Source organism: Cyprinus carpio, unplaced genomic scaffold (assembly GCF_018340385.1).
Source record: "Cyprinus carpio isolate SPL01 unplaced genomic scaffold, ASM1834038v1 S000006815, whole genome shotgun sequence".
NCBI classification, from domain to species: Eukaryota; Metazoa; Chordata; class Actinopteri; order Cypriniformes; family Cyprinidae; genus Cyprinus; species Cyprinus carpio.
This window is the reverse complement of record NW_024879399.1, coordinates 141,257-153,245: the sequence shown is the minus strand read 5'-3', so window position 1 is coordinate 153,245 and position 11,989 is coordinate 141,257. Positions and strand designations below refer to the sequence as shown.

Here is an 11,989-nt window from a genome sequence, read left to right as displayed (position 1 = left end):
ACACGGTTTAACCTGGCTCACAGCCGAACACGGGCCAAGGTGGAGATGACTATAGGGATCCTCAAATCTCGGTTTCAGTGTCTGCGTGGGCTCCGGGTTAGTCCAGAGAGGGCATGCGACATAATTGTGGCTTGTGTTGTGCTTCACAATATTGCCACTATAAGAGGAGAGAGCCACCCTCCTTGTATTGAGGAAGATGGCCCAGAGGAACACCGACAGATTTTAGAGGCCAACAGAGACGGAAGACTTTTGAGAGACAGGATTTGTCAAAATTACTTTTATTAGTTTTTTTTGCACTGGTCTGCCAGGCAGTTTATTTCTTCATTTCCTGAAAAACAATAAAAGTAAAATTCATTAAAATGTTTTTTTATATTGCTTTACACATACATACAGCTAGATAGAGACAGACAGACCACTTTTAACATGCAACAGATTAATATTCAGACAAGTTCTCACCTTAAGGCGATTCTCAAGTAATTCTATTTCAAGTGCTGCTTTTTTAATGAGGAGCCTTTTCTCTTCCATTTCAAGCTGTATAAGGTCCATCACCGTCACTTTTTCCCTTATTTGTTTTTTGAAGATGGACCTTATACAGCTCCTTTGCTGGCAACTAAGGTGAAAAAATGTAATAAATGAGATTGTTTGGTCAGACAATAAAATTCAAATATGGACACATGGACACAAATTCTTACCCTGCTTAGATTGTGTGCTGAGGCTGAAGGACCCTCATCTGTGGGCAAATCCCTAGGTATGTACTATGAAAGGACAATGACAGTTTGTTACTCTAATGCAAAAAGGGGCCATACATCATAATGGTATGCATCATACCTCAGTGGATCTACCAGCATTGTCCACTTCTGTCACAGCAGATGTGGTCTCTTCATCGTCATCATCATCTTCATCCTACAAGACAAATATTCAAGTATACATTATTTGGCAAAAAAAAAAAAAAAAAAAAAAAAAAAAACCTAAAAGTACCTGACAACAAATCACTTACAACTGTGACAGACTGTGTTCTTTCTGGAGAGTCCAATAATACAATCCGTCCATCAGTATCTATAAGAACACACAACCCGTTAAATTCTCAATATTATCAAAGAAAATAATACATCATATGCAGTTAAATAAAATAAGCCTACATAAAAAATTAATCTTGTTCAAAAAGCCTTTAAGTGACAGAGATAGTAATTTATCAGGACAAAAAATGAAAACAAACCATAGAGGTAAACTTACATTTCACCCTTTTTTCACCATCACTTGTGGTGCATAGTATGTGTGATGAACTGCCCCCTGGAATGCCAGCAACCACTGGTCGCCCTTTATTAAGGGACAGAGCCAGCTCCTCAGATGGGGTGAGGGGAGGTGGTGGTGGCCCCCCGCCAGTTAGACGGGCTTCAGTCTTCTTTCTGTTAGCTGCATGACAGAATGAATATACTAAATCCTGTTATAATAATAGTTCAGTAATTGTGTAATCAAATATTACCTTTTTGCAGAATGTTTTTGTGTTTCATTTTGACTTGGCTTAAAGTTCTTGTGGCTCCAGAAGGATTACACCTTATTAAATAAGAAATATACATTATTATTTCAAGCTAAAGAAATAAATGGCAGGAAAAGTAAATGCTTTCATAGTGATTTAATATATTCAAAAGGATGTATAAGTCATACTTCATTATTTTGCATTTCAATAAAACGGGAGGCAATACCAAATTTGTAATTTAATACACTCACGCATTTACTCTGTCCGTTATTTTTTGCCAAGCCAACTCTCTTGCTTTAGCCGATGCAGCTGTATTGCTTCTTTTTAATATTATTGGCTTAAACTCCTCATAAGCATGCATTAAAACTTCCAACTCCGCCTCTGTGAAATACGCAGCTCTTTTTTTCGCTTTGAGTTTCCATGGTGACTCGTGAAATCGGCGATCCATTGAAAATGTCTTTATACATGCACCGTGCACGCGCATTAACTCTGGGTAACCATTCAGAGGTTGATTAAACTAACTCTTCTCAGGTGTTTTGGAACAGACATACTCATGGTATGCCTGTTTGGGGTAAATCAACCCAGAGGTTATAGTTTATCAAATGGTAAGTTAACCAAGCTTTCTGGAATACCCCCCCCCCTCCCCCCCCCCGGAGAAGTCCTCTATAGAAAACCAAAAAAAAAAAAAAAAATATATATAAAAACACACTCAAAAAATATCCACAATAAAAATTTGTACACACACAAAACACAAGATATATACAAAAAAAAAATAAAAAAACACCACCAATGCCTAGAACCACAGTCAGTGAAGTCTATTATAAAAAAAATGGAAAGTATTTTGGTGCAACACAGACCCTCCCTGGATCAGGATGTTGCTCCAAACTCAATGAAAAAGCTAGGAGAAAACTGGTCAACTGGTCAGAGAGGCTACCAAGAGGGCTACAGCAACTCTAGAGCAGTTGCAGGAATTTATGACAAAGAGTAGTCATTGTGTGCATGTGACAACAATATCACAAATCCTCCACAAATGTGGCTTGAGGGAGGGTTGCAAGAAAAAAAGCTACTCCTCAAGAAAGGCCACATGATGTCATGACTGAGCTTTGCCAAAAAGCACCTTGAAGATTCTGAGGCCACATTAGACTAAAATTTAATTATTAGGCCTCAACACCAAACGATGTCTTGCGGAAATCCAATACAGCTCACCATCCAAATGACAGCATCCCTACAGTAAAGCATGGAGATGGTAATATCCTGTTATGGGGGGTGTTTCTTTGCAGCAAGGACAGGAGCACTTGTCAGGATAGAAGGAAAAATGGATGGGGCAAAATACTGTAACATTCTTGAGGAATATCTGCTGCCCTCTGCCTGAAAGTTGTCAATAGGAAGAAGGTTTACCTTCCAATATGACAATGACCCAAAGCACACAGCAAAACTGACCACACAGTGGTTAAAGATGAGAAAAGGTGAATGTGCTTACATGGCCTAGTCAGAGCCCAGACTTAAACCCCCACTTGAAAATCTGGGGAATGATTTGAAGACTGCAATCCACAAATGCTCACCATTAAATGAACTTAAACAGTTCTCCAAAGAAGGGTGGCCACTTTTATTTTATTTTTTATACTCACTGTATGGAGAAAGTAAAGTGTGATACAGTGAGGTATGTAACTCTCAATTCAAAGAACCAAACAATGGGTTTTGTTTTCAAGATGATTTTATTCACTGTTTTGTCTCATACATGTGTCGAATGGAAGGTGCACATTCCATTGTGACTCATGTTTGTCAGTCTTAGCCTTTTGTGCCTGTAAATAAGAAAAGGTGAATGAAAATTAGACAAATAATGATTTGTTTGTTAATGGTGATTCTCTTTGTCTTACCTTCTTCCTGGAACTGCCTAAGAGGAGGAGCCCGCGGACAGGAAGCTTGACTTATACCATCCCAAAGGAGGAGGAGCTCAAGCATTGAGATTGTTGAATGATATTACATTGAATACATGTCTTTTAGGATTTTCGTTGGTTTTCATGATGAAAATGGAGCTGGATAAAGATGCTAATATTCATATTTGAATGTTGATGTTAAATATGATCTCATAAATAAGCTATGCAGATTGTAAGTGAAATAGCCCTGCCACTGGTATGTTTGAATTTGAGGGGAGGCGCCTTAACTATAAAGAGTCTAATTGTTTGGACAAGGAGGAAAGGAAAAAGAGAACTGAGTGTGACTGTTGGGCCAGTAGCCAACGTGTTTGATGTTTCTCATGCAAATATTATTTTGTTTTGTTTTTTCTTTTTCTTTTGTTTGTTCTTCCTGTATTGGAATCTTGATGGATGGAACCTGGTTACACTGTTTGGAGCATGCCCTGACAATAAAATTAAGTCACCTTTAAGAAACTAAAGAGTTTTTACCTTTTCTTGCTGCCTGCCTAGCCACTGTTAAAGACTTCCTTACAACATAAAGTTTTTATATATATATATATATATATATATATATATATATGTATATAGCACATTTATCCCAAAGTGCATTTATGGCCAAAGTGCTGACAAAACCAAAGGGTTAAAAAATAAAACAACCAAGACAAAACATTAAACAGAGATAAAATCCAGCATTTATAATCCAGCACTGTATGTGTGGTCTAAGAATCCATCTCATTTGATATGGAAATATTCTCGGGTTCACTCCTCTGTTCAGTCTGTTGAGGTCAGTAAAAAAAGAAGACGTTAGAGACTGCTTTACAGTAGAATTTAGTAGAAATAGTATATCAAAGTAATTTCAGTTGAAAGAGATAATAAATTTGTTTTTGTTTTTTGATGTAAAGATGCTTGTTTTAAACCAATATATTGTATAAGTGCTATATTATTAAACATGACTTGACTCGAGTGCCAAAATCACCATGATGAGATGTTTTCTTAACTGCTGTTTGCTTAATGCTGAAATTTTTGGTTGTGTGGTTTATTTTCCCCCAGAGGAGGCAGACTAGCTTTGCTCTGTCCCGTCCGTGGCTTAAGATGCTACGTAGACCGGACACAAAGCTTCAGGACCTCAGACCAGCTCTTTGTCTGTCATGGAGGCTGGCATAAGGGGAATGCCCATCTCCAAGCAGAGGATGGCCCACTGGATTGTGGATGTCATCACCCCCTGGCTTATCAGGCACAGGGTGTGCCCTGCCCATTCAGGTTGCGAGCTCACTCAACTAGAAGTGTTGCATCCTCCTGGGTGCTTGCTCGTGGTCCCTCGCTGACAGATATTTGTAGAGGTGCGGGCTGGGCAACCCCTAACACGTTCGTTAGATTTTATAGCGTTCCTCTGGAGCCGGAATCCTCCTGTGTTCTCATCTCAAACAGGTAGAAGCACTGAGTGGCCCCAGCTTCGAGTCGGCTTGCTAAAACTGCTCCAGAGAGTCCATACAGTAGACCCTGTTGAGCTCCTCCATCCCCCTCAGCAGTCAGATGTGGTGGAGCGTCTGGCGCCAGGCCCTCTCAATATGAATCCGTGAGAACCAATAGAGGGCTGGGTTCCATATGCAGAGACCTAAGTGGATCCCATATGTGTAAAGTCCACAGTAAGGCCTGAGAGCCCGTGTTTCCCCGGCAGACTTCTGACATTCCAAGAGGGTTACAATCACCTCCATTCTTCCATATGCACCTAATAGATGTTCATATGTGTATTTGCTTCCGAAACCTCCTTCGGGAAGGATGGAGCTTCCGCAACGTCCCTGTCCCAAGTGGAATGGGTACGTTTTCCCAGTGTTATCCAGTCTTACTGATTGGGTAGTGCCATAGCAGCAGTAGCTGGTCTTCTTGTGTAAGCCCTGGCCTACGCCAAAAAGTAAGGGCGAAGGTGGCTTCCATGGGACACTGGAAGGGGCAGTATTTGTGGCCTTTCGGTAGCGATCCCAATTCGTCGGTCATCCAACGTGACGTCGAGAGTGAGCGACTGAAAGAGAACGTCTCAGTTACGTATGTAAATCCTCATCCCTGAAGGAGGGAACGGAGATGTCCCGTCCCGTCCTGTCACCACAGCTACTGTACCACCGCTGAGCGGCCTGGTCACCGGCTCAGCTCCTCAGTGAAAACCTAAATATGTGCTGCATCTGCTGCCTACTTATACTCACGCTGTGATTAGTGGCAGCTGGATGCAATAATTGCATGCCAATGTGCACTGGCTCGTTTAGTTTACACTTGAAGTAGATTGGTCTCTCTTAGCGAGATCCTAATTTGTCGGTCACCCGACGTGACGTTTCCTTCAGGGAAACGAGGGTTACCATACGTAACTGAGATGTTCCAGATTCTTTTTTTTTTAAGTCTATTTTTTTTGTTCTCATGTCAGATGTGTATGTATGTATGTACAGTAGGTGGACATCCAAAACGTTACTTCTACCGCCGCTCGTACCGCCGCCGCGGCGTCTGCAAAGTGCATTTGCAGCTTTTGACCGCTGAGTGGCACTTTAATCACAAGTTTTCAAACAAACGCATCAAAGCACATTTTCGCAAATAGACGTCAGTTTTGCCTCGCTGATGTGTTACATTTGACGGCTGCAGTCAGGGAAAATGAAAGAAAAACACTATAGTTAAAATATTTAATATTCACAGATTAAAGTTTGGTACTTATGAAGTTATGTGCATTTCTTAGAATGAATTCAAGCAGGATAAATGTCAAGCCTGTGCCTGAGCCTGTGCTTATATATTCTCTAAGCTACACAGTATTACACCATATTTTAGATTTGACACATTTAATAGGTGTGCAGTATTATTTATATAATATGAATTATGTGTTATATTATTCAAAATAAATTGTGGTTTACTTTGCATCGTAGCATTAAAAGTGGTAGCCTATTTTAGTGAGCTAGGCTACGATTTATATGCAATATGCAAAATGTCAATATTCTCATATATTAGGCCTATATTTTAATTTATATTTTAAAATTCCTTTAATAAAACAACATGCATTTTTGTTATTCGTTACCTGTCCTTTATTTTGACAGACAACTTCTTGGGAAATATATATTTGTCTGTAGACTGATTAAGAAATTGTTGCGTGTTTTATAAATTATTTTCTTTATTTTAGTAAAACTTGCTCAGAATAGGCACTGTATAATTTCTTTCCCATTAATTAGGCCTAATTAAAACAAGAAACGAATAAATTAATAAAAGAGTGCACGCGCAGCATTTATTCTCATTTGTTTTATCTTCATTACAAATCCTGTTTGGTTTTATTTTGAATAATTGCATGTAAAAAATAATTAACGTTGTAATACATATGCAAAATGTGAATAATTATTCATATTTAAAGTGTTTGTGCGAAAATTATTAATGCGCATGCAGGACAGGGAGGCGCCCTCTAGATCACTTGAATTTTTTCCTGATAATGAATTAACTTAAAATTGTGGTGTCTCACATACATGATAAATATATCCACAGAAAGCTTGAAATGTCTTTTAAATGAATCAATTCAGAACGAAAGCATTATGTAATCTGTGAAAGTTGTATTTCTCTTTAAAAACGCGATACCATGTGGAGAGAGTCAGCACTGTGAATTTCATCTTGCAGCCGACAAGAAAACATTTGTTTATTAATAAATAATTAACAAATGTTTTTTACAATTATTAGGCTACTTCTGCCTGTGCTTTGGGGCAAACTTAATGCATCTGCTTGAGCGCGAAATATATTAAGGCTCATTATGGATTATAGATGTAAATGTAATATAAACCTGTGATTAGTTGAATAATGACAAACGAACGACTAGTAACTAGAAAAATCTTACATGGGAGGCAGACCTATTAAATACCCTCTAGACATCTCTGTTAAAGTTTGTAAAGCATTTTATACGCGTTTGCATAAATTCTTCTTTCAGAACGGTCTGTAATGGAGAGATACCTTAACACTGATTTTTCCTCTGAAACACAAAAACGAAAATTGAAATAAAATTGATTTTTTTGTTTTTGAGAATGGCCAACCCTTCTCTGAAGATATTGTTGCTTCTAGTTTGTGCATTGTAAATAGGCTACAAAATAATAATAAATAATAATAATAATAATAATAATAATGTCTCCAAAAACTCCAAAATATATATTCCCAAATCTAAAAAAGCCTATAAAACATCATAGACGGATCATACTGATGTCTGGACTCTGTTTGGGATTTAGAAAAACACAAAGAGATATTAGTTCAGTATATGGTTATGAAAAGGCTACATTCTATGAGAATTTATATTTCATAGTCTAAAAAAAATATTGTTTAGACGAAACAAAATAAAATTAACGCAACAGTTTGCAAATTTTTTTTTTTTTTTTTTTTTGAGTTAAGGCAACTTCTTCTGAAGTTATAATAACTAATAAACTATATTGCGCTATACATCAGTCAAGATTTGAAGTGGATCAAAACCTTTCTTCAAAGTTGTCCTAAAACCAAAATGACGAGTCCTATCTAAACCTGTTCTGCAAGTTTGATACCCTCATAAGACACTGTCCATATGAAAGACCAAGAGATTCACACATTTATCTCGACCCCCACAAGAGATACATAACTACCCCAACCCCCTCCAGCTGAACTGAATTCGGTCTGTTTTGGGGCTGTGAGGAACGGTGTGTTGTCATGTTACTGGGTTGAAACATGCCTGCACTCACAGCAGCCCTACTCTTTATTCATTATTTTCCCGCAGCCCATATTATTGTTTTCACAAGACCATAATAATAACAAATTATCAATTGATAATTAATCATTATTTTACGAAAATCATTGTTATTTGTGAACGTAGCATTTGCGGAAGGCTTTAAGACCAAGCGGAGTCCTCCATCAGCTGCTCCTGCTACACAGCGCGCGGGACTCGCGCTCACTGACCCAGCTTCAAAGTCCGCAAGTTTTGATTTAACTAAATCAATTTGAGCGAATACAACTTACTGATCATGAGCCCAACATTTAGCAAGACAGAAAAACATTCAGTCTACCTGAAGGAAGATGTATTTCATTGTAAGTTAATGCTGTTATATAAAAAATTAAAAGGAGAGAGAGAGAGAGAGAGAGAGAGAGAGAGAGAGAGAGAGAGAGAGAAATAAAAAAAACCGTGTTGCTATTCCTAAACTTGGAGCTCATTATATTGAAGTACAAATCCAAACACCAGAAGCAAACTCTCAGTGTTCTTTCATTGAAAAGTATGTTTTCGTTTATTCACAGGCTATATGGTTGAAATAATATTTTAGTTCAAAACTTTAAGTGCCATTGTTTAAAAAAAATGCTTTATTGGCTAACGTTTCATAGACCTTCAGTTGTTATGCTTTTAAATCCCATAAAATTTGCAATTTCACAGTATTTTCACCTCCTAAATCACTAACCTATAAAAAGTCACAATTCTATAATGGTAAAATTTACTCAGGCCGATGGCACTTTTAATTACATTGTTTGTTTGTTTTTTTGTTTTTTTGTTTTTTGTCTTTTTTTTTTTTGAATAATTGTAGCTTAAATAAATAGGTGAAGCAAAACAAATATAAATAATCCCTTATTTTTTCCCTTATTTTCTTAAAGAATAAACACTTATTTTCTATAAGAATAAACATGATAACATATTATTAATTCATAGAAATAATTTAAGCATTTAAAACCTTTTTTTTAAAACTTGAACTTCAATACTATTAAACTGACTTTAAAATCTCAAGGAGTTTATAAGTTAAAAAGGGTAAAAATGTCACAGTGCATGTTAAATAGCCTAAATGAACTTGTGTTAACAATATAATTAGAACTAACAATATAATTAGATTTTTTTTTTAAATGAACAATTCCTGTATAAAATGTGACAGCAACCTTTATAGCAAACATTTTTAAATCGTCCACAGCTGAGCAACGCGCGAGGCAGGTTGAGCGTGCGAAGTGAATGTGCTGCACAGAGTCATGTTCAGATGCAATGAAAATAAAAAAAATAAAAAACCCTGGATAGCCTAGATTAGGCCCAGACTCTGTTCCTAAGTATATAATAATTATAATTACCCCACAGTAACAAATTTTAACCGATTAATCGCCTATTTTCGTTTGCTGCATGTTATTTTATTTTATTTATTTATTTTTTATTTTTTTTAAAACAGGCTAAAAAATAAATTAAGTTTGTGAGAGGAAAAAAAATATATAAGTCATGTATAGGTTGCATTTTATTACATTCAGAAATAATAACGGCTGGCCTAATAATGTTATAATGTGCCAACAGGATATTTTTAGTTCTCTTCACTTTACAACAAATCCTTTAAATTTAACAAATTTGTCAGAACAGAACAATAATTACAAATATATAATTCTAATGGATAAATAAAATTGCAGTATATGATAATATAGGCTTAACTATAAACAAACCAAAAAAAAATAAATGAATAATAATATAAAGCGAACCATAAGGTAAGGTTGGGCTCTCATTCGGGAGAAATCCAAACGTTTCCATATTCGTGATGTTGCCTATTTCAAGCTTAACTATTATTCATTAGGAAAAATAGGCTTTGTAATTCACGCGTGTTTCAGTATCGACGGAAAAAAAAAAAAAAATCATAATTAACAAAAATATGCCAAAGTCGGACCGCTGCTCGCGCCGGATGGCACAGTGAACGACTACTGTTTCCAATGAATGTGCGTGAGGCACCAGCGCGATCAAACAGCTGAAACAGAAAATACAAAATTTTTGGTCACGCAGTAAAGGCATAATTCAAAAATGCAAAGTGTCAGCAGCTTGAAAAATCAAGAATAATAACAGAATTAATAATAATTATTGCTAAATGCTGGACCGTTCTCATTTCGATCTGCAAATGGAACCTGAAGGATTTTTTTTAAACCAAGAATGAACCGAAATGAAAACATTTAGCTTTTTATCCGTATATATAGGCCTTATATTAAATGACTGTTTAATAACAATAGCAAGCTAAGATCCTTTGTGTAAAGGTCTTTCTTTTAATTTTTGATGAGTAGACTGTAGCCCAAGACTATCCTACATTTTGAAATTAACTCACTGTACATTTTTTAATGGTTTTTAAAGATGTTACAATGTTATATCATAATGTTATATTTGTTTTACCTCCTCCTTTTATCTCATTTTACAATTACATTCAGTTCGCAATCTGTCCCTTTGCGCCACCTGGCGGTAGTTTCGCGAATTAATTTAACAAGCGGCTGACTTGCAGTTAACGCCGCGGCCCTGTGGCGGCGGTAGTACCCATTTTGGTTGTCTACCATCTGTATCTATGAATGTACCAGGAACACCATAAAGAAATAATAATAAAAATAATTTCTTGTGTGTTTGCACACACCTGGTGAATAAAGCTGATTCTGATTATAATATGCTAGATAATAATGCTTTTAATAGTTATTTGCAATTAATGTTCTACTTCTACTGCTTCAGTAAACACTGCCAATTTACAAATGTTTTTAACTAGCTGTTTATTAAAAAAAATTGTAACAATGGAAAAAGAAGCAAAGTATGAGTCGCAGATGGGAGTTTTACTTAAACATGTTCTGAGGGCAGAAATGAAAATTATTGGTTTACAGATTCAACCAATGAAATTGAAGCAGAGGCGGAGTCAGGAAATTTGAAAGTGTAGATGAAATACTTCAGACAGATACGTTACTGACGCTTCGTGGGACGCATTTATTGCAAGGTAAGTTAATTTACCATGTATTTTCATGAAAAAAAAAAAGAACAATATCTAACATTTTAAAAGATAATTAGCGAACAAAGATACACAGAACAAATAATCATGGACTAAAATACCATATAGCATGCATTTTCACTTGACTGCTTCATCAGTTGATTGCACCAAAGCTGGTTATGAGGTAACTGGAGTAAAAACATGTTTTTCCAATACTTCCGCACTGTCTGTGAAACCGATATGAGCGACAACAGAACTCGTTCTTATATCCTTGACATTTCATCAGTCAGTTAGCGTTAGCATTAGCACTGCTCTCAGGGCAGAAGTACTCAATATTCAATTCAGGAGTATTCAATATTTAAATTACTGTTATTTTTTATGAACTGTGTGCTGCTCTCGGGGCAGGAGTACTCAATATTCATATTACTGTTATTTTACTAAACTATGCACTGCTCTCAGGGCAGGAATACTCAGTTATATTACTGTTATTCTATTAAACTATGCGCTGCTCTCAGGGCAGGAGTATTCAATATTAATATCACTGTAATTTTTACTGATCTATGAGCTGCTCTTAGGGCAGGAGTACTCAATATTCATATTACTATCATTTTACTGTTATTTTTAGTGTACTATGTGCTGCTCTCAGGGCAGGAGTACTCAATATTCAAATTACTGTTATTTTTAGTGTATTACGTGCTGCTCTCAGGGCAGGAGTACTCAATATTCATATTACTATTATTTTTATTGAACTTTGTGCTGCTCTCAGGACAGGAGTACTTGATATTCATATCACTGTTTTTTAGTGCATTATGTGCTATTCTCTACGGCCTAACCATTGTTCATTCTTTTAAATAACAAATTATATCAGTCATGAGCAACATTCGTTAAATATGGCT

General features: G+C 36.3%; 1 protein-coding gene across 1 annotated transcript; it reads right to left on the bottom strand.

The window, feature by feature from the left end:
- Positions 1-526: 526 nt before the first annotated feature.
- Positions 527-1,925, bottom strand: LOC109051340. The gene is made up of 7 exons (XM_042756213.1): positions 1,729-1,925; positions 1,484-1,554; positions 1,234-1,413; positions 998-1,056; positions 829-903; positions 693-755; positions 527-610 (listed from the first exon to the last, which is right to left on the bottom strand). Exons 1-7 carry the CDS (start codon positions 1,923-1,925, stop codon positions 527-529), a joined length of 729 nt encoding a protein of 242 aa, XP_042612147.1.
- Positions 1,926-11,989: the final 10,064 nt, after the last annotated feature.